At 34.2% G+C, this 21,964-nt stretch overlaps 3 protein-coding genes and 1 long non-coding RNA gene across 4 annotated transcripts; 3 read left to right on the top strand and 1 right to left on the bottom strand.

The window, feature by feature from the left end:
- The first annotated feature begins 4,071 nt into the window (after positions 1–4,071).
- On the top strand, positions 4,072–11,073 carry LOC145626346 (AP2-like ethylene-responsive transcription factor BBM). The gene is made up of 9 exons (XM_081678769.1): positions 4,072–4,484; positions 4,823–5,456; positions 5,827–5,909; positions 6,121–6,129; positions 6,342–6,430; positions 7,441–7,514; positions 7,647–7,697; positions 9,067–9,143; positions 9,752–11,073. Exons 1-9 carry the CDS (start codon positions 4,268–4,270, stop codon positions 10,636–10,638), a joined length of 2,121 nt encoding a protein of 706 aa, XP_081534895.1. The 5' UTR covers positions 4,072–4,267; the 3' UTR covers positions 10,639–11,073.
- A 1,722-nt stretch (positions 11,074–12,795) lies between these two features.
- On the top strand, positions 12,796–16,935 carry LOC145626344 (uncharacterized). The gene is made up of 2 exons (XM_081678768.1): positions 12,796–15,947; positions 16,042–16,935. Exons 1-2 carry the CDS (start codon positions 12,962–12,964, stop codon positions 16,392–16,394), a joined length of 3,339 nt encoding a protein of 1,112 aa, XP_081534894.1. The 5' UTR covers positions 12,796–12,961; the 3' UTR covers positions 16,395–16,935.
- Positions 16,936–16,996: 61 nt separating this feature from the next.
- Positions 16,997–17,689, bottom strand: LOC145626345 (uncharacterized). The gene is made up of 3 exons (XR_014110992.1): positions 17,622–17,689; positions 17,345–17,450; positions 16,997–17,122 (listed from the first exon to the last, which is right to left on the bottom strand). It is a non-coding gene; the product is annotated as an uncharacterized LOC145626345 (long non-coding RNA).
- Positions 17,690–18,154: 465 nt separating this feature from the next.
- LOC145626343 (uncharacterized) lies at positions 18,155–21,867 on the top strand. Its single transcript, XM_081678767.1, has 2 exons — positions 18,155–21,288; positions 21,390–21,867. Exons 1-2 carry the CDS (start codon positions 18,309–18,311, stop codon positions 21,728–21,730), a joined length of 3,321 nt encoding a protein of 1,106 aa, XP_081534893.1. The 5' UTR covers positions 18,155–18,308; the 3' UTR covers positions 21,731–21,867.
- Positions 21,868–21,964: the final 97 nt, after the last annotated feature.

The raw sequence follows: 21,964 nt of genomic DNA, 5'->3' as shown, positions 1-21,964 counted from the left end.
TATAAAAAAAAATATATAATAAAGTTGAGAAATACTGGTATAACAGCAGCATTATATTACTGGCATTTAGCATGTATACAAATAATAATAGGCAAGTAAGATATGGGAAAGAATGTGATAAAGTTATGGGTTTTGAAGGCTGTTATTATGAATTTTTTTTCTGCCTTTCAGGAGGTTGTTATAAAAAGTATAATAATTTTATTTGTAGTACTATAGTATAGTTTTATATATTATGATTTTATATGAATGAATGAATGAATGAATGCATGCAGATTTCAGAGATCATGTATGTTGATGATATAAGTATACTGACAAACTGATGAAATAAAGTAGCTAAGAATTGAACTTGATGTTTTCCAACGATATTTTTTAAATTTAATAGGTGTGGGATGGTTTGCTTCTCTTTTGCATTTTTGCATGCATGCCCCTACGGCCCTACTCAATAACAACTTATTAATCCATCTAACTCCGTGTTTTGAAATAATGGTTAATTACACTTAGGGCCTGTTCTCTTACGTTGAAATTCAGTTCAGTTCAGTTCAGTTCAGCTCTTAATTTCCTTCTCTTATAAAATATTCATTTCAGTTTAGCTCAGTTCAGTTCAGTTCAATTCAGTTCAGCTGAGTTCAGTCAATGAGAACAAGCCCTTACACTGTTTTTCTATATTAGCCTTTTCAAAATAATGGTTACACTCTATATGTTTCTATTCATCTAAATTGTTACTAGAAGAAAAAAAAAAAAAAAAAAAAAAAAAAACCAAAATTGTCTACAAGACCACTTTTCTTTTCTTTTTCTTTTTTCTTTTTTCTTTTTTTTTTTTTTTATAAATTTTTTATTAATGTGTGATTTACTCGCACATTCGTGAATTAGACCCTGTTTTTTTAGTTTCTAAGCAAAGCTGATTTCAACATAATAGAGCAGATTTTAACATAGTAATATTGAGCAGAGCAGACCACAAAAACTCAAAAGAACAGGATCGTAATACATCAAAGTATGCATTACCGGCCAATCTAAAAAAATTAAAAGATGCATATGTCAATATATCTTTACTTTTATTTAAAAATCTGTTATAAAATTTGGTGAGTAGATCGAAATAGTATTAAACTGAAGTCTCACAAGTCTATTGAGCAACCAAACCAGCAGGCTGATTATATTTTGAAAGCTTGAACATAACCCCGGGAATTGAAGAACTGACCATAGTTGACAGAATTTGAGCCAATTACACCAAATTATATGCACATATTTATATATGCTCTTCTCAAAAAACACAAAATATAATATTAGAAAGAATCAACCATCAATCATTATCTTAATTTCGTCCGTTTTGCTTTGGATTTTTAGCATGAGTTGTTGTCACTCTGTATGATAGCCACAACAATCAAAGCTTGATCTGATACTTTTGCCAAATCTAGAAGTGTAAGTGCATGTTCATGCCTTCCTAGAAGGTGCATGGAGGGAATTGTCACCATGATAATTTTGAATATTCGGCGATTATTAAATTAAATACATTTATGCGTGATTGATAATATAATTAGCGTACTTAGATAAAGATCCTCTACTAAAATAGTACTCTGTAATTAATACTTCTATCTAGATTGTCTAGATAAAATGATAAATAGACTTTATAGTTTATATATATATGTCTGTAGTATTAAGACATAATTCCAACTCAAATTTCAATTCATGAATAAAATAATCTTAGCAAACGGTTCAACTTATATATAACCAAACTCGTTAATCAGATTCATCCATGAATCCATCCAATAACCGTGCCTAATCGTTTATACTATATCATATTGGTGCAATCTAACCTCATATAAGCTATGGTATGTGTTAAAAATCTATGAAATGTTGCACGTTGCTACTAGCGACATTATATATTAAGGTTTACGATAGCACAACATGGTTGTATAGTTTGAGCTAGCAAACCCATGTGTTAGGCTTACTAATCAAATTAAGTTTATTACCCAAACATACACATTTCAACGTTCGCTACTTAGCATAAATTCGGCATGCGATAAGCTTAACTTGTCTCTATTTTTGGGCTAAGCTAGTAGACCCAAAAGGTGATTAGAATTAATAAAGCTTAAAATATCACTACGTACATATCTTCAATATTACCAGCAATCCAGCAGAGTAGTGTTACTTTTGTTCTATCTATTTGTCTGTCTACAGTCTATCTATCTATCTACTTACTTTTAGACCAGAGTTAATATACTCGTACTTTTCATTTTATGGTGATTACCTCTCTTAAATTTTCGACACTCTGTCTAATGATATAGATATTAACCCTATAGAAACTTTATTTTAGACTATAGATTTATCAAATTATTAAGTCCAATACTTAGATATGAAGATGAATTAAAACAAACTAGTATGATAATTTAGTATCATTTGAGTAGAGAGGTATTTTTATTTTAAGATCATACTACTAGCACACCTAGCCAAATAACAAATTAATTACGGAGTAATTTAATTGTTGCTAGAGTACCTTTCCTTTTACCTCATTTTTTAAATACACGTACCTTAATTTTCTGATAGACAGAAAGTCTTTATTGCACTTCCCTCAATAGACATAGTACTTTGTATAAAAATTTGCATCCCCTTCCCCAATCTCTCTCCTCCACCTTTTTTTTTTTCTCTCTCCTTTTATTTTCAAATCCATTGAATTTATAATTTCAAATGACTAATTAAGATAATTACGAAAATTGTAAAAATATTACTCGTAAATCTTATTTTCATTATACGAGTAATAATAATGTACATACATTCTTGGTACTCGTAGTAATCATGTTTGTAAACAATTAATACCAGTTCAAATCCCCCTTTTTTTTTTTTTTTACAAGAATACTATGGAGTAGTTCAAATCTAATCACATGTAGTAATATTTAAAATTTAAAAGCAACAAATAAAAAAGTGAAAGGGTGCGATTATACATTTTTTGTTGTTTAATTAAATGATTAAATATTTAAATTTTACAGTAACAAAAAATATTGTAAAAGGGTGTGATTATACATTTTTGGGTTTAATAAGGAAAATGTTATATAAACATTAAATTTACACTTGAAAATCGTAAAAAGTTAAGAAATCATCAAAATATAAACACTAATAACATTGATTTACGCGTGTTTTTGTCATAAATTTCTAATTTTATACAATTTTCAAGAATATATTTAATGTTTATATATAGCCCTTAGGGCTACATATAACATTACCCTTTAATTAAATGATTACGGAGAAGAAATACTTTACGAATATATTACGGAGTATTTATCTTGCCATAACATACATTTTGTTGTACATATAACATTACCCTTTAATTAAATGATTACGGAGAAGAAATACTTTACGAATATATTACGGAGTATTTATCTTGCCATAACATACATTTTGTTGTACATATAACATTACACTTTAATTAAATGATTACGGAGAAGAAATACTTTACGAATATATTACGGAGTATTTATCTTGCCATAACATACATTTTGTTGTGTTTCAATTATGTTTCATAATCGTCATCACCTTAATATTACTTCATACTTTCATAGTAATTTAATCGTAAAAATCATATATATAATTTTTATATATCTGTTAAACATACTTACATCGCATGCACAATTTTAATTTACGACAAAAGGAAGATCGAATATTAGTTACACTTAATTAAGAGTATTATATTCCCACACAACTCGATTAATAAATAATTATAATGTTCATAAACCATTTCCCCTATTTTTAGCAATCTTCTTTTTCAAAATAATTCACTACTACTAGCCAATAAACACCAATATCATGTATATAGTGATATATAGTAAGCTATATGGTACCACAATAGGGCGAATTTCAGGCTACAACTAGTTGTACAATTTTCAATTACACTTGACTTGTACGGGTGCTACAAACTTGTTTAATTAAACTTACAAATTGAGGAGAGAGAAAGAGAAGGAGATTATATAAATGCTACAATTGCTTTGAAACAAACAATTTTCTCTTCATAATTTTGACCATTCCTCTTCTTCTCCTTTCCTCTATCTTCACCCTTTTTATATTTTCCTTAACAATGGTTTCCTCTTCTTCTATTTCTTCTCCTCTATTATTAACCCTTAAGTTTTCTTCTTCATTTCATGCATGAAACTAAGCTAGTTTAAATCTAATCCCTTTTTAAACACTCTCTCAACAAAGAAATTAAACTAACCCTAAATACCTTATATTATCAAGTTTAGTTTATTTTCTTTTGTTGTCTAATTAAGATATTTATAAAAAAATGGCTTCAATGAATTGGTTAGGTTTTTCTTTATCTCCTCAAGAAATTCCTTCTCAATCTCCTAATCAAGATCATCATAATCCCTTCACAAGCACCACCGGAGAGTGTTTTGATCTCGGTACCGACTCACCGCCCGGTCATCCTTCTCTCAATCATCTTCCTCCTCCCTTTGGCATCCTTGAGGCCTTCCATAGATCAACAAATAATCAATCCCAAGGTAATTTTTATTTTATTTCTAAATCAAGTTTTTTTTTTTCAAATTTTTTTTGTTGGTCTTACATAACAAACCTACAAATTCATGCCCTAGATTAACTAGAAAATGATTTTTACCACTTTAGATGGTTTACAATGTTTATTATTCTCATTTTGCAAAACCCTAATCCAAAAAAAAGGGGATTAAATGGTGTTTTTAATTTATCCAACCTAATCTATTTTTTTTTTTTTAAAAAAAAACTAATTAAATTATTGTTTGTAATTAATTAATTTTTATTTTCTATTTTTGAAAAATGAAAAATGGGAGAAATTTAAAAAAGGAAAGTTTGTGACTTTTTGCAGATTGGAATTTGAAGGGAAACTCAGAGATAAGTATGTTAATGGGAAACCAAGAAGTTGAAGAAGAGCCAAAACTAGAGAACTTTCTAGGAAGCAGCCATTCTTTTAGAGATCATCAACAACAAAGTAATGGAGATCACTACATGTTTAACACAACACAAGAAAATAATAATAACATGGCAAACCCTAAAGACACTACTACTAGTAACAACAACAATAATAATAATAATGGACTCAATGTTTCCATGATCAAAACATGGTTGAGATCAAACCACCCTTCTCAATCAAATTTAGTCGACGGTAGTGGTGGCGGTGGTGGTGGTGGTGGGGCCGGTTTAACAAATGCGCAAACATTGTCCCTTTCGATGGGTACCGGTGGTGGGTCACACTCCGCCTTGCCGCTACTCGCGACAGGTGGAGGTGGTGGAGAAATAATGGAAAGTAGTTTGTCCGATAATAGTAGTAAACAACAACAAAGTGATGGTACGACGGGTGTATGCAATAATACGACTAGTAATACAACTACAACTACTACTACTAATGTCGAAGTTCAAAGTGGTGCACTTGTTGAATCCGTTCCTAGAAAATCTATTGATACTTTTGGACAACGTACGTCCATTTACCGTGGTGTAACAAGGTATGTATGTACAATATTCTTTTTTTTTTTTTTTTCTTTTAAGTTTATCGAAAAATAAAAATAAAATATCTATTATCTTTACTTCATTGTATAATAATATACTTGTATTTAATTATTATATGGTTTTAAAAAATTTCTTAAACTTTGCACCTTGGGTATCCAATGTACTCGATAATCGATCTTAAACTATTTGTTTTTGTACTTAATTTCTTGGTTAATTGATAATTGAGTTTTTTTTTTTTTTTTTTTCTCCCAAGGCTTTTGTTTTCGTATTTTATTTTATAAAATTATAATAGTCCAATCAAATTTATAAATTTGAAATATTGTTATACTTTTATCTTATTATAATTTATAATATATGGTTTTTCAGACATAGATGGACAGGAAGATATGAAGCTCATCTATGGGACAATAGTTGTAGAAGAGAAGGGCAAACTCGTAAAGGAAGGCAAGGTAATTATTTAAAAAATTATTAAAAAGAGTTTTAATTAATTTCTCTTCATGAAATTGATTTTCTTTTTTTTTTTTGGAAAAAAAATTTGATTTTATTTTTGTTCTGATTAATCTGAATTTGTGTATAATTAAAGAAACTAATTATATGTTTCCTTTTTGGGTGTACAACAATCGTGTGTTTGATGGTGGGCAATCTTGCGGAATGTTGCAGTTTATTTGGGTAAGTAATATATAGTGGAGAACAAAAAGTTCCTTTTTGAGCCCTTTTAATTGTTAATTATAGTACTTAGATACTCTTACAAAATTTTTATTTTTAATAAGAATAGAATCTAATAGATCTTATTTTATGTATAATTTAATTTATATACTATGGTATATAATTTAATTTTTTCTGATTTTATTCTCTCATTTTTGTGTATATATAATTTTTAGGGGGTTATGACAAAGAAGAAAAAGCGGCTAGAGCTTATGATTTGGCTGCATTAAAATACTGGGGTACCACTACCACCACCAACTTTCCTGTAAGTTTTTTCATTTTACATAATTATTATTATTATGACTCTTGATTAATTAAATTCAATTATTTCATGTTATGCAATCGCGTAGTTTATAACTTTGATATGTGTATTTAGGAATAATAGGGTTTAGACGGATACATTTTAAATGTAGATTGAGTATGGAGCAGTTTAGGGTTGTTCGGGTTGAGAGATTTTACAATTTTATCGTACTTGCAATATCAAAGTTATAAACTTAGATCGATGTACATGTATATGCATTTAAGCTTGATAATACTCCTTGATTATTTCTACTTTAGTGTCTTATTAACTTAAATGCATGGTTGTGTATACAATTAATCTACAATTAATCTACAATTAATAGTACTTTTTCATTTCAAATATGGTGTCGTTTGAGGCTAAATTTATATGTTAGAATGAAACTTTGGCAGTTGTTACATTAATTATAATATTCTAACGTGATTAATAATAGTATTGCATGAGAAATCTAAAAACACAATCAAGTAAGTATGAAGTATATATTAATTGAAGTATGTAATTGAAAGTGAAAATAAATGGAGTCATTATTATTTGCTTTATTATTATGTTTTCTACTAATTAATAAAGTTTAAATTCCACAATATCATATCCCGGTTTTTCTTAATTAATAATCTTTCATGAGACAATATTTATGCAAAAGCTTTACTCAAAGTGCAAGCATTTTCACTAATTAAGTGCACCATAATTAAGGATTTTATGTCTCTATTATCTTAAACAATTAATTATTTGATTAGGGAACATGCTCCGGTGCTAATGGTGATAGTTTTGCACTATAAACTCATTGTTAGTGGAAGCATGACTCAGGAATTTTGCATTGCATGTCCATCCTTTTTTATTTTTTTTATTTTTTTTTTTATCAATAACATTATTAGCATTTTTTTTTTTGTTATTAGCATTATTATATACTTGTAATTTGAGTACTAATTTTATTATGATTATGATTATAACTATTTTTATAATTTTCTTCAATAATTCAGATTACTGATTATGAGAAGGAAATTGAGGATATGAAGCATATGACGCGCCAAGAATATGTTGCATCTCTACGAAGGTAATGTGTTTGATTTATACTTAGTACATTTTAATCGATCAAATTTTGTTAGAGGGGATCGGAAGATCGAATTAGGTTTAATTTACATGGTTAATGGTCATTAAACATTACATAATTCTCTTATTAATACAGGAAAAGCAGTGGATTCTCTCGCGGTGCATCGATTTATCGAGGAGTAACAAGGTATTTAAATTTTCATTTTGCTATATACAAAGTATTCTTATTGTTGTTTTAACCTAAAAGTATAAGCTCCAAAAGAAATAATTAATTAAGTTTAAATAAGATCAAATAAGTTTAGATAAGGACTTAAAGTTTTCATACATTACTAATTTAGATAAATTTTGATACGATCTTTTAAGCGTAGAACTTAAATAAAGAGAATTCATATAAAAATAGCGAAGTCATATTGCATCAAGTTAGGTTACCATCATTAGAGAAAACTAATCTTCCTCAAATAATTTAAAGGAGCTTAATAGTTCAATGCCCTTTGTAATTACTATATAATATAACCTAAATGACAGTAGATAATTCAGTAAGTCACCTTATTAGTTAGTAATTATACTCTCTTTTGGAAGTTTATGACATAAACAGGTCTGACTACTTGTTTTAAGCAGGAGTAGTGTACAAGGTAAAGGCTAATAAATACACACCAAATTATTGTTTTTATGATTAAGATACAAAAGCTAATGACACCAAAACACTTTAAATGTTCACTAATAAAATTATATTATGTCAATTAAACTGATTCCTTTATTAATTTTGCAATGTATTATTAATTAATCCATTATTGGAATTGCAATTAATTAGAAACATCACTTAAAGTAGTATTAATATTTCAATTGAATGCATAATTTTTTTTTTTTTTTTAGTTCTGTCTAATTAACTATAATAAAAATAATCAAATCAAATCAAATCAAATCAGAAGCTTCTTCATCTTTAAGTTATATAAATAGATTCAATTATAATTTTCGGATTTTGACCACATTCTGCAAAATGCAATCTTAAGTTGGATGTATGCATATGAGAATGTCATACTACCCCTATATCCAAATCTTAATTAATATATTCCACAAAATAAAAAATAAATTATTTAATTGAATGACCAAATCTTTAAGTCTCATTATTTATTTAATAAAACTTTATAATATAATGATTTTGATTGTACTCTTACTACAATACGTGTGGATAGGACATAATTTATTCACTTAGTTCACATGTATTCTTTTAAGTACTTTATAATATAAAATTTATAATATTAATATAGTTTAGAATAATATGAAAATCTAATTTGACTGGAATAAAAGACCAAGTTAAAAGGATACAGTCTCATGTGCCCATGTGAACTCTGCCTGCAACTGTTGCAGGAATTTTGTAGCCTAATGTGCCTACTTTTACCACCAAACATGCACATAATTAATTAATTAATTATGTAAATTCTAATAGTAAAACCCTAACAAGTACAAAGTTATTAAATGTTAATTATAACATTAATGTATTAATTATGCTAAGTTTATGCATGTCTTGACTAATTGTTATTGTTTATTTTGGTTAGGCATCATCAGCATGGTCGTTGGCAGGCTAGGATAGGCAGGGTTGCTGGTAACAAAGACCTCTACCTAGGCACTTTCAGTAAGTAACAATTATCTTTATATTGCTTAAGCTGGTATCGCGTAAGGGATAAGACTGCATACACCCGATAAGGTTTTAAAGGGAGTTGTTGTACGTTGTGCTGTTGTGCATTAGTATAGATCATTAGATGGTAATGAAACGGGCTTAACTCGGAACATTATTGTACATTGCTCCAAAACCATTAATGCCAAGGCCATGATATGCAACATTAGCCATACTAATGGTACTATACTAGGAAAAGAGGAATGAGGAGATGCCCCTTAAGTGATGAGTGTTCGATTCCTCATATCCCCTCATTCCTGTGATACGGTGGGGGCCCTTTTTGTAGTTTACCGTTTGAAAAAAACAAATGTAAAACTAGGAAAAATTCACTGATGTATTATCAAACTACAATTGTGCTCATCATTACAGAAATGTCCTGTATATACTAAAAAAAATACCCTGCATCAAACTAGCCTTTTTGTATATTCTCTACATGTATATATACAATACTTTTCGGACTCTAAATGTTGTTACTACTTTGACGGTAATTGTCTCATAAAAAAAAAGTCGCTAGAGGGCTGTAACATATTTTGCAACATTATACTAAGGGCTTTCAACTGTTATAGGCACACAGGAGGAGGCAGCAGAAGCATATGACATAGCAGCAATAAAATTCAGGGGACTAAATGCAGTAACAAACTTTGAGATAAACAGATATGATGTGAAAGCCATACTAGACAGCACCACACTTCCCATTGGTGGGGCTGCAAAGCGGTTGAAAGATGTTGAGGAATTGACAGCTGCACCAGATAAACAGATCATAAGGGCAATTGCTGCTGTTGATGATCATGAAACTTCTCAGCTTACTAATGCTGCTTATGGTAATGGGACTCCTAACTTCCATTCGTGGCCCGGGATCGCCTTCCCTACAGCTCAAGCTCAACCATTGGCAATGCACTACCCTTATGCTGCTGCATCACAACAGCAGCAGCAGCAAAGGATGTGGTGTAAGCAAGAAGTACAGGACACTACTCATGACTACCAAGATCATCTTAATCAGCAGCTTCAGTTGAATAATGGGACTCATAATTTCTTCCAGATGCATAATTTGATGGGGTTGGAGAATCCTTCCTCTAATTTGGAGCATGCCTCAGCAGGGTCAAATCCCGGTGTTTACGGAAATGGGAATGGGAGTGACAGTGTTGGTGGTGGTGGTGGCTATGGATTGCCATTTGGGATGTCTACAGTTATAGCTCATGAAGGGAATAATGGGAATGGAAATGAGCAAAGTGGGTATGAAAATTACTACTATTACTCACACCAAGGAAATAATGGTACTAACAATGCTACTGGTGTAAGAGGGGCTGTTGGGACTTATGATCAAGGGACAGCCTGTAACAACTGGGTCCCAACCGCGATCCCAGCACTCGTTCCGAGGCCTAATAACATGGCTGCTGTTGGTGGTCATGGAGGAGGTGCAATCCCTACATTCACTGTGTGGAATGACACATAAAATCAAAAGGAAAGAAAGGGTGAAGAGTAATAAGATGGAAGGAAAGGATTAAGAAGGTTTTGGGGTGTACACAACTCATTTCCTAGGTTTGAATATTTTTACTAGTATTTATTTCTCATTCCTCCCATTTTGTTACATTTACTCCATTTAACAGAATTAACTAATTAGGAGGATCAAGTTAGATTTTTTTTTTTTCTTCTTTATTTCAGATCTATATTATAAGGAAATTGCACAGGGATCTAGCCTGGAGTTCAGTAATAGCAAAGGTTTTGAGTTTTTAGCTCACTTTTGCTATGATTTTGGGAACTTTGGGTGAATTAGATCCTCGGAAAGGTTTTTTAATTTATTTTTTCTTACTCCTTTAACAACACCATGCTTTGTAATTTTGAAATAACTAACATTATGATACAAAGAATGGGCTCTCATTTCTGTATACTTTCTGTTTTCAGCAATATTTTACTTTTAGTCTATATTTATTTCTGCTTGAACTTTTCATTATTCACATTTCCATTGTGTACATATAACAGCAAGCAGTAGTTCAGAGAATGTACTAATATGCAGTAGTTCAGAGAATTTTAGCAAACAGAAATAACAGCAAGCAGGAATTGAATCTTCCCTGTTATTCTGACAGTCTAAGACAAAGGTATAGGGAAGTTAAAATACTAGTTTCCTTAATCATGCTATAGATCCTTGAGTGAAGACATGTTATTCATATTTAATTATATTAAGACTTCTATTTCTAGCTTATATAGAGACTCTTACTTCAGGGGCTAGGCGGCTTGGCACGTACTCAGCCATTGTGGTGTACTGTTGTGCTTGTCAACCATCTCAGGTTCAGGCAACATGCCTACTTTTGTAATAAGTGTGACCATAGCATATGGCTAAGTGTTGGGTTCAATTTGGCTCAGTCATTGGAGGGGGACTTTACGTCGTGCTGACCTATGTGCCAACATGGCTCACTCCTGTCCACTTTAGGTGTGACAGTAGAGTGAATTTGCTAAAATCATAATACAGCCTATTATATAAGTTGCTAAAATCATCTTATATTTGAGCAAATTTTTGCAAGAAGCAAATGAAAAGCCAATCCTTAGGTCAACTGATCTGATAAGTACAGTTTTGTTGAGGAACTTTTCTTGAGCTGTGTTAAAAGTTATGTTAAGTTGAACCCACCAACTCTCTAACATACATGATAAACTGTCAATAAGCATCCAATTGAAGCTTTTCAAATGTAGATTATAGTCAATCATACCAAGCTTAACACGTAATATATAAGTAATCCTCATAATACACTAGTTGAGAAAAGACAGATAAACTTGTTTATAAATCTTACCAAACCATAAATACAAGTCAAGAATGAAGTGGTATAATCAAAATACCCTGTGCATAGACTAATGATGCAAGTAAACTTGCTAAAAACTTTTGAATGATAAGTAAATATGTATGTGCCATATTGGCACGTGCGCCATCTTGGACCGAGACAAAATGAGCCCATCACAAGCCCGACATGGTACGAAGGGCCAATACAATTTAGCGTTGAATTGTTATAAATAACCAAAAAGCAAAAATCTGAGTTATTGAAAGGGGACCGTCACTCCACCAATATAACATGACATGTGAGTCAGGTCGTGTATAGACCTTGTTGAAAGATTGGCACACCACGAAATTTACGTGGCCCGTTCAAGCACATAACAACCCCGCTGGCAGCCAAACACATGAGTTTGTACGACCCGCCCCATCCCCACCTCTAATAAGAATTTAAGGACATTAAGGTAGAAAAGATTGACCTGGGTCAGATTCAACAAGTCCAAATCTTAAGCATTCTCCAACTGATCCGGGTCCACGCGCCCACCCGCTCAACTAATTGGAATGAGAAGCTCTCAAGGTATCATTAGAGTAGGACCCGCCGTATAATCTCACATTCTCACCTGCAACATGATATAGCAGGATAATATTAGTTTAACATGTGTATTTGTAGTATTAAAACTAAGATCTATTGATTCAATTGTCCTAATCACATAACTACTCTACTAAATTAAATCATACAACAGCTAAATAACACATGAAACTCATTATTAACTGTTAAAAAAATGGAATTTTAGAAAGGTCTTGTTGAATTCTGAAAGTGCGTTGAATTTTCAGGAATATAAGCATAAATTTTACAGCAAAAGTTCTCAGAAAAATCCAAGAATACAGCAGATACAGAATGTTTTTCTTTTCTTCAATCAGAACCGAGTTCTGATTCCCATACTTTAAGAAATTCTCCAAATTACAGGTAAAAGTTGCTTCTTTTCATTTCTTGCAACTTTTATATTTTTGAGTTGTCATGGAAAACATTAAGAACATGATCATATTGTTATTCTTCTGTGTTATAACTGTTCTATTCAGTACTGTTTCTGCTTTGAGCTCTGATGGGCAGGCTTTGGTTTCGCTTTTAAACGAATGGGCGGTTCCGAAATCTGTTAAACATAGTTGGAATACTTCCCAACTTACACCTTGTTCATGGATAGGTGTTGAATGTGATAAAAAGAAGAATGTTATTACTCTCAACCTGTCCAATTATGGCGTTTCGGGTCGTTTAGGACCCGAAATTGGTTTGTTAGATCATTTACAGACACTTGATCTTAGTTTCAATACAATTTCTAGCTCCATCCCTGTTGAAATCTCCAACTGCAGCCTTCTTCAGCTGTTGGACCTGTCAGTAAACAATCTCACCGGCGAAATCCCAGAAAATTTTGGGAACTTGCAGAATCTGCAGGCCCTCAACTTATATCAGAATTCATTAGAGGGTCAGATTCCTGAGTCTTTGTTTCAGATCCCAAATCTGCAGTATGTTTTCCTCAGTAGTAACCGGCTTAGTGGGTCTATTCCTTCAAATGTAGGTAATGCAACTGAACTTTTGAGTTTTTGGGTTAATGATAATCAGTTGACTGGTACTATACCGCCTTCAATTGGACATTGTTTAGAACTGCAAGAGGTTTACCTTACTGATAACCTCCTGACTGGTAAGTTGCCATCGAGTTTGATTAATCTCGAAAATCTGGTTGTTTTAGATGTAAGCTCAAACAACCTGAAAGGTGCCATTCCTTCTTTGGGTTCTGGTAGCTGCAAGAATCTGCAGACTTTAATCTTGTCAGTAAACCAGTTTACTGGGGTCATTCCACATGGCCTGAGCAACTGTAGTAGCTTGACAACTTTCGCCGCCATGACAAACAAGCTGACAGGAACAATCCCATCTTCTCTAGGGCTGCTCACTCAACTGTCAATACTTTATCTAGCTGAAAACGCGTTGTCAGGGAAGATACCCTCAGAGCTTGGTAATTGCAAGTCTCTGACAGAGTTACTTCTAAATGATAATAAACTTGAGGGTGAAATTCCAAGTGAACTTGGGATGTTATCTAGTTTAAGCCGCCTTCAGTTGCATAATAATCACCTTATGGGTGAGTTTCCACTTGGTATTTGGAGGATACGGAGTCTTGAGTTGATTCTTATATACAATAACAGCTTACAGGGGGAGCTGCCTGCTGAGATTACCGAGCTCAAAAACCTCAAGAATCTTTCGATATTTGATAATCAGTTCTCTGGGATCATACCTCAGGGATTGGGGATGAATTCCAGCTTGGTCATGATTGATGTCACAAACAATAAGTTTACTGGGGAGATACCGCCCCACCTTTGTTTCAATAAACGATTGCAGGTGCTTGACATGGGCAACAATATGCTCAGTGGAAGCATACCTCCTGATGTTGGACGTTGCACTAGTCTGACAAGGTTAAGATTTGAACGAAACAACCTCACAGGGGTGCTTCCAGAGTTTGAAGAAGATCATAGCCTTTTATTCATCGACTTGAGTGGAAATAAGATTGATGGAAAAGTGCCTGTAAGCCTTGGTAACTGTCAAAGTCTCACCTGGATCAATTTCACCATGAACAACCTTTCTGGCTCTCTACCTTCAGAGCTCGGAAACTTGACTGAAATTCGTTCTGTTTATTTATCTCGCAATAATTTGGAGGGCCCTTTGCCACCAGAACTAGGCAGTTGGGGTAAGTTACTTAAGTTGGACTTGTCTTTCAATTCTTTGAATGGATCAATTCCATCAAGTCTTAGAAGTTTGACAGCCTTGTCTTACTTAGATTTGAGTGAGAATCGTCTCACTGGTGGAGTTCCTCCTTTTTTGTCTGAACTTCAAATGCTCCAAGAACTTCATCTTGGTGGAAATTTACTGGAAGGATCAATTCCTTCCTCAATAACTGCATCAGAGAATTTGATCCTGTCTTCCTTGAATCTTAGCAACAATCGTTTGACAGCTCACTTACCGACTGAACTTCAGAGATTGGCCAATTTACAGCAGATAGATTTATCTCACAACCACTTTACAGGGTCGTTGGAAGCTCTTGCTCATATGCCTAGTTTAGCTACTGTGAACATATCTTATAATCTCTTCTCTGGTCCAATTCCCTCAACTTTGTTGAAGCTGCTCAGCAAGTCGCCGTCTTCCTTTCTAGGGAATCCTGAGCTTTGCATGGACTGCAGTCACTCCAGTGGTTCTAACTGTGAAGCAAGCGGGAATATCAAAATATGTAATGCAATGCAGAATAATCACAAGAAAAGACTCCGCGGCATTCAGATAGCAATGATAGTTCTTGGTTCATCGATCTTCACAATTATTGCAGCACTTTCTCTGTTTTATGTACTTGTCAAGTGGCGAAAAGAACAGAAAAAAGATGTTGAAGCTTCAGGCAAGGGAAATTCCTCTCACTCATTTGGAAAAATAATGGAATGTACAGGAAATCTTGATGACTCGTACATCATAGGGAGAGGAGGCCATGGAATTGTCTACAAGGCAGTACTAGGCTCAGACGAAGTTTATGCTGTCAAGAAGCTTGAACTTGGTGGAGAAAGGAGAACGAGTATGAGCATGATGAGAGAAATTGAGACATTGGGGCAGATCAAGCATAGGAATTTAGTGAAACTGAAGAATTTTTGGGTAACAAAGAATTATGGCCTAATACTGTACGAGTTCATGGAAAATGGTAGTCTTGGTGATGTTCTTCACAGGAAGAGTCCACAGGCAATAATAAGGTGGGATGTTAGGTACAAGATAGCTCTTGGAACAGCCCATGGATTAGCTTACCTCCACTTTGACTGTGATCCTCCTATTCTACACCGTGACATTAAGCCTGAGAACATACTCCTCGACTCAGATATGGAGCCACACATCTCTGACTTTGGCATTGCTAAGCTTCTACATCAAACCTCCATTTCAACACAATCATATGCAGTTCCTGGGACAATTGGCTACATTGCTCCAGGTAATAATGCTATGTATTTTATGTCAAGAAAATTCCCCCTTTAATGCTATGTATTTTATGTATTAACTTTTGTCACCCAATATTTATGGTACAGAGAATGCCTATGCAACTACATGGAGCAAGGAGTCGGATGTATACAGCTACGGAGTGGTTTTGCTTGAAATGTTAACCAGAAAGAAAGCTGTGGATGCAACTTTCCCAGAGGGAATGGATTTAGTTGGATGGACAAGATCGGTGTGGCACAGCTCTGAACAGATTGATAAGGTGATCGATGTCACCCTCCTAGAAGAGTTCCTGGATTCGAAAGTCATGGAGCAAGTTTATGATGTTTTCTTCATAGCTCTAAGATGTACTGAAACGGAGCCAAGAAAAAGGCCAACCATGAGAGATGTTGTGAAGCAGTTAGAAGATGCAAATCCTATTGTAAGAATGAAAAAAGAATCCTAGCAGTTCTTTGTTAAGGTTTCACATTATTCACATCTTTCCAACCCTGTAATTTTCTAGCATCTCTGAATTGTATATAAATACATAGTGTCTATAACATACGCGTCAAATTTTATATTTCTTGTCAAACATTGACATGGTTGACAAGAAACCATTCAAACTGTTTTCTAGATTTTAGTCAAGTATATACACAGGAAAGTGTTGTAACTAGAAAGGTATTGGCTTTGATGAAGTAAAACAAGAGACAAAAAAAGGTTTTTTGAAGGTGGAAATTTCCTCAATTGAAAAGACTATAAAAACCACCCTTTTAAGAGATCTACATTTCTATACTGAATCAAAAGGGGTGTTTACAACAGACTTCACATCTGCAAGACTACGGTGCTGAAACTCGTGCATCAGTCAGGCAACCAAAGCAATAAAGATCGATTATTGCAACAGCTGACTTCCTTCCTGCCTAAGTGCCTACTGCCTAGGCAGTAGGCACTACAGCACAGCCTGCTCAGGCAAATCATCAAGACTTCAAAACCCAATCAGCAACTCTGTTTCAATAACATCCCAAGGTTTTCGCGCTTGTGTAAGTTGTGCAGTTGTGCAGTTGTGCTTCGGCACATAACCACAAGTCTCCAAGTTGCAATCAATCAACTCCCAACTTTAGTTTTCCCGTTTGTATTTTCTAAGATTCTTATGTCATCAACATTTCGGTATAAATAGAGCATGTACTCGTTCTAGTCCTTGAAAGAGTCAAGTGAAACGCCAGTCTTTAGGTCATTTAACCAATAGTCTTTTTGAGAAACAACAACATTCAATATACGATTATGCGTTGATAATTTTGGTTTTTGTGAAAAAATGATCTGCCCTTTCTCACTAAGCAGCACATTTAATAATCTAGCATACCACTAGTCCACTAGAAATATGACGCTTCAAAGAAAACATAATTTAAGGCAAAACAATACCTCCAAGATACATGACAATCTTCCACAACGCTTCCAATCAGAGCTCGTCGAATGCACAGCAAAATCAATTATAATCAGCTTAAGGCATACATGACGTTCCATACACCTGCTCATGATAATAAACCAGATTAGATAAGTCCAAAATACCAGTATTCAAAATCTTACAAAACATTAAAGTAAGATAACAAAATTAAGAAGAGTAGATTTAAGATTATAGGAAAATTTTAAGCCATGCATAAAATTCCACTCTCTATATATGGACTCTAGAATCTATTACATCCAAGGCTCCAAGTGCATGAATCCTATCGGAAATCAGTTATACCACGGGTTCGAGCCATAGCACATGCTTACATAAAAGCGTATGACAAGTAAGAAGGATGAAAACTTTTGATAAGCATGAAGGGTAACTGAACAAGAGAGGCCTGAACCAGATGACAGATTTTTCTATTTTTTTAATGTTGACGTGAAAACTCCACATCACCAACACACTTCAAACGACCGTAATCTTTTTCTAAAGATGTTGTATGACTTTTGATTAACGAATTGATTTTAGTTCAAAAAAAAAAAGCCCGTGGTTTCATTAGAGTGAGACCCACCTGCAACTTGATATAGTAATAAGCAGTACTACTTTGAACAGGAAAGATTAGATGTCCTAATCTTATCCCAGCTCATCACACTTCATCCCACCAACTAAACAAAATGCTTTAAATATTGTAAACGACTAAAAAATACACATGAAACTCATTGACCCATATAAAAATGAAGGAATAAAAATAAAACATTGAATTTGCAAAAAGTCCTTTCTGTTGAATTTCTGTAATATAAGCATTCATTGAGCAGCAAAGTTCCCAATAACAAGAAGACAGCAGACACAGAATGTCATAGATTTTAATCTAATTCCAGGTTAGATTCTTATTCTTTAACTTCTCTTCCAAACTTGAAACTTCTTATATTTTTACTTTTCATGGCAAAAATAAGGAGCTTCATCATCTTGTTATTCTTCTGTATTATCACTGTATTATTCAGTACTTTATCTGCTTTGAGCTCTGATGGGCAAGCTTTAGTATCGCTTTTAAGCAAATGGGAAGTTCCGAAATCTGTTAAAAGTAGCTGGAATTCTTCCCAGCTTACCCCTTGTTCTTGGATAGGTGTTGTATGTGATGAAAACCAGAATGTATCTACTCTTAACTTAACCAATTATGGCATTTCTGGTCCTTTGGGGCCTGAAATTGGCAGATTAAGTCATTTAGATACACTTGATCTTAGTTTTAACGCGATTTCTGGTTTTATTCCTGTTGAGATCACCAACTGTAGCCTTCTTTGGCAGATGGACCTATCAGTAAACAATCTCACTGGTAAAATCCCAGAAAATTTGGGAAACTTGCAGAATCTGCAGGGCCTCGGCTTTTATGAGAATTCATTAGAGGGTCAGATTCCTGAGTCCTTGTTTCAGATCCCAAATCTTCAACTTATTCTCCTCAATAATAACCGCCTTAGTGGGTCTATCCCTTCAAATATAGGAAATGCAACTGAGCTTTTGAGTTTTTGGGTCAACAATAACCAATTGACTGGTAGTATACCGCCTTCTATTGGAAATTGTTCAGCCCTCCAAGAAGTTTATCTGTTTAACAACCTTCTGACTGGTGTGTTGCCATCGAGTCTGATTAATCTTGAAAGTTTGGTTGAATTAGATGTAAGCACAAACAACCTGAAAGGCTCCATTCCTTCTTTAGCTTCTGGTAGTTGCAAGAATTTAACAAAACTAGCCTTGTCAGTAAACCAATTTGATGGGGTTATTCCACAAGGCCTTGCCAACTGTAGTAGGATATCAGAATTCTCTGCCAGGACTAACAAACTAATAGGTACAATTCCATCTTCTATTGGCCTACTCACTGAACTGTCAATTCTTTACCTATCTGAAAACTCACTGTCAGGGAAGATACCGTCAGAGCTTGGAAATTGTAAGCTTCTGTCGGAGTTGCAGCTAAATGATAACAAATTTGAGGGTGAAATACCGAGTGAACTTGGGATGTTAACTAATTTAAGACACCTTCAGTTATATAATAATCGTCTAACAGGTGAGTTTCCACTAGATATTTGGAAGATTCAGAGTCTTGAGCTTGTTCTAATTTATAGTAACAACTTATCAGGGGAGTTGCCTGTTGAAATAACTGAGCTCAAAAACCTCAAAAATCTTACTTTATTTGACAATCAGTTCTCTGGAATCATACCTCGTGGCTTGGGGATTAATAGCAGCAGCTTGGTGATAATTGATATCACAAACAATAAGTTTACTGGGGAAATTCCGCCCAACCTTTGCTTCAATAACAAGCTGCAACTTCTGCTGATGGGCTACAATATGCTGAGTGGAAGCATACCTCCTTATGTAGGAAGCTGCACTAGTTTGACAAGGTTGAGGTTTGAACATAATAACCTCACAGGAACGATTCCAGAGTTTAAACAAAATCATAGCCTAACCTTTATTGACTTGAGTGAAAATAAGATTCATGGAAAAGTTCCTTCAAGCCTAGGTAGCTGTCACAATCTCACCTGGATCAATTTCACCAGGAATGATCTTTCTGGCTCTCTGCCTCCAGAGCTCGGAAATTTGACTGAAATTCAAGCTGTTTTTTTATCTCATAATAATTTGAAAGGCCCTTTGCCATCTGAACTTAGCAATTGGAGTAAATTGCTCAAGTTAGATCTGTCTTTCAATTCTTTAAACGGATCAATCCCAGAAAGCCTTAGAAGCATGACAGCCTTATCAACATTAGATTTGGGGGAGAATCGTCTGACAGGAGGAGTTCCACCATTTTTGTTTGAGCTTCAAATGCTCCAAGAACTTCATCTTGGTGGAAATTTATTGAAAGGATCAATGCCTTCCTCAGTCACTGCATCGAAGAACTTAATCCTCACTTCCTTAAATCTTAGTGACAATCAGTTCACAGGTCACTTGCCCCCTGACCTGCAGAGCTTGACCAGTCTACAGTGGATAGATGTATCTCACAATCATTTAACAGGGTCCTTGGATGTTCTTGGTTCTATGCGTAGTTTAGACACTGTAAACATCTCATATAATCTCTTTTCTGGTCCGATTCCCCCATCTTTGTTAAAGAAGCTGCCAACAGCCTTTCTTGGAAATCCTGATCTTTGTGTAGACTGCAGTCACTCCGGTGGCTCCACTTGTAATGGAAGCAAGAATATCAGAATTTGTGATTCTAAACAGAACAATGACAAGGAAAGACTTCACAATGTTAAGATTGCAATGATAGCACTTGGATCGTCACTCTTTACAGTACTTGCTGCACTTTCTATATGCTATGCACTTGTCAAGAGGAAAAAACAACTGCAAAAAGATGCCAAAGCTTCAAGCAAGGAAAATTCTGCTTACACAATCAGTAAAATACTGGAATCTACAGAAAATCTTGGTGAACAGTATATAATAGGGAGAGGAGCCCATGGAACTGTTTACAAGGCTGTGCTCGGCTCAGATGAAGTTGTTGCTGTCAAGAAGATTGAATTTGGGGGAGAAAGAGGCGCAAGTATGAGCTTGGTGAGGGAAATTGAGACACTAGCACATATCAAGCACAGGAATTTAGTAAAATTGAAGAAAGTTTGGTTGATGGAGAATTATGGTCTAATGCTGTATGATTTCATGGAAAATGGTAGCCTTGGTGATGCTCTTCATAGGACAAGCCCTCTGTCAGTTATCAAGTGGGATGTGCGCCACAATATAGCTCTTGGAACAGCACATGGATTAGCATACCTCCACTTCGACTGTGATCCTCCTATTCTACACCGTGACATCAAGCCTGAGAACATACTCCTCGACTTTGAAATGGAGCCTCGCATCTCTGACTTTGGCATTGCTAAGCTTTTAGATCAATCTTCCATTTCAACACAATCATTGGCACTTCCTGGGACAATAGGCTACATTGCACCAGGTAATACTTTTGAGTTTTTGATTTTTTTTTTTTTTTTTTCTAATCTTTTATGGTGAAAATCCAAAGCTTAGAGAACTTAATTTAACTTATTTCATGTACAGAAAATGCATATGCAACAACAAGGAGTAAGGAGTCAGATGTGTACAGCTATGGAGTGGTTTTGCTTGAAATCTTAACCAGAAAGAAAGCAGTAGATGCATCTCTTCCTGAGGGAATGGATTTAGTTGGATGGGCGAGGTCAAAATGGCAGTATTCTGCACAGATTGATAAGGTGATCGATTCCACCCTTCTAGAGGAGTTTCAGGATTCCAAGGTCAAGGAGCAAATTTACGATGTATTTTCCATAGCCTTGAGATGCACTGAAAGGGAACCGAGAAAAAGGCCAACTATGAGAGATATTGTGAATCAGTTAGAAGATGCAAGAAGTAGGAACAAGTCCTAGAATTTCTTAAGCTGTCATATTCATCCAGCTCTGTGTGCTATCCTACCGCCTCTGTATGTACCAATGTAAACATACATTGCAGTTATTTTGCGTCAATTATACATATTTATACGGAGTACTAGAGTCTGTTTGGTACATGGTCATGTGACTTGACTAAAGCATATGTGTGTTCCTATTGAGTATTGACCTATTTGATTCTAAAACTAGCAAATGAGATCATCAATCCTAATTGGA

This window comes from Chenopodium album, chromosome 4 (assembly GCF_948465745.1).
Source record: "Chenopodium album chromosome 4, dcCheAlbu1.1, whole genome shotgun sequence".
Classification (NCBI taxonomy): Eukaryota; Viridiplantae; Streptophyta; class Magnoliopsida; order Caryophyllales; family Amaranthaceae; genus Chenopodium; species Chenopodium album.
The sequence above is the reverse complement of the archived record's forward strand: the minus strand, read 5'-3'. Positions and strand labels throughout refer to the sequence as shown.

What these genes read in the sequence shown, in the direction of transcription:
- LOC145626346 (XM_081678769.1), top strand. Translation starts at nt 4,268, where the DNA reads ATGGCTTCAATGAATTGGTTAGGTTTTTCTTTATCTCCTCAAGAAATT. An exon ending in TATGTTGCATCTCTACGAAG is followed by an intron (nt 7,515 to 7,646) that starts GTAATGTGTTTG and finishes TTATTAATACAG; the next exon opens with GAAAAGCAGTGGATTCTCTC. An exon ending in CCTCTACCTAGGCACTTTCA is followed by an intron (nt 9,144 to 9,751) that starts GTAAGTAACAAT and finishes CAACTGTTATAG; the next exon opens with GCACACAGGAGGAGGCAGCA.
- LOC145626344 (XM_081678768.1), top strand. Translation starts at nt 12,962, where the DNA reads ATGGAAAACATTAAGAACATGATCATATTGTTATTCTTCTGTGTTATA. An exon ending in AATTGGCTACATTGCTCCAG is followed by an intron (nt 15,948 to 16,041) that starts GTAATAATGCTA and finishes TTTATGGTACAG; the next exon opens with AGAATGCCTATGCAACTACA.
- LOC145626343 (XM_081678767.1), top strand. Translation starts at nt 18,309, where the DNA reads ATGGCAAAAATAAGGAGCTTCATCATCTTGTTATTCTTCTGTATTATC. An exon ending in AATAGGCTACATTGCACCAG is followed by an intron (nt 21,289 to 21,389) that starts GTAATACTTTTG and finishes TTTCATGTACAG; the next exon opens with AAAATGCATATGCAACAACA.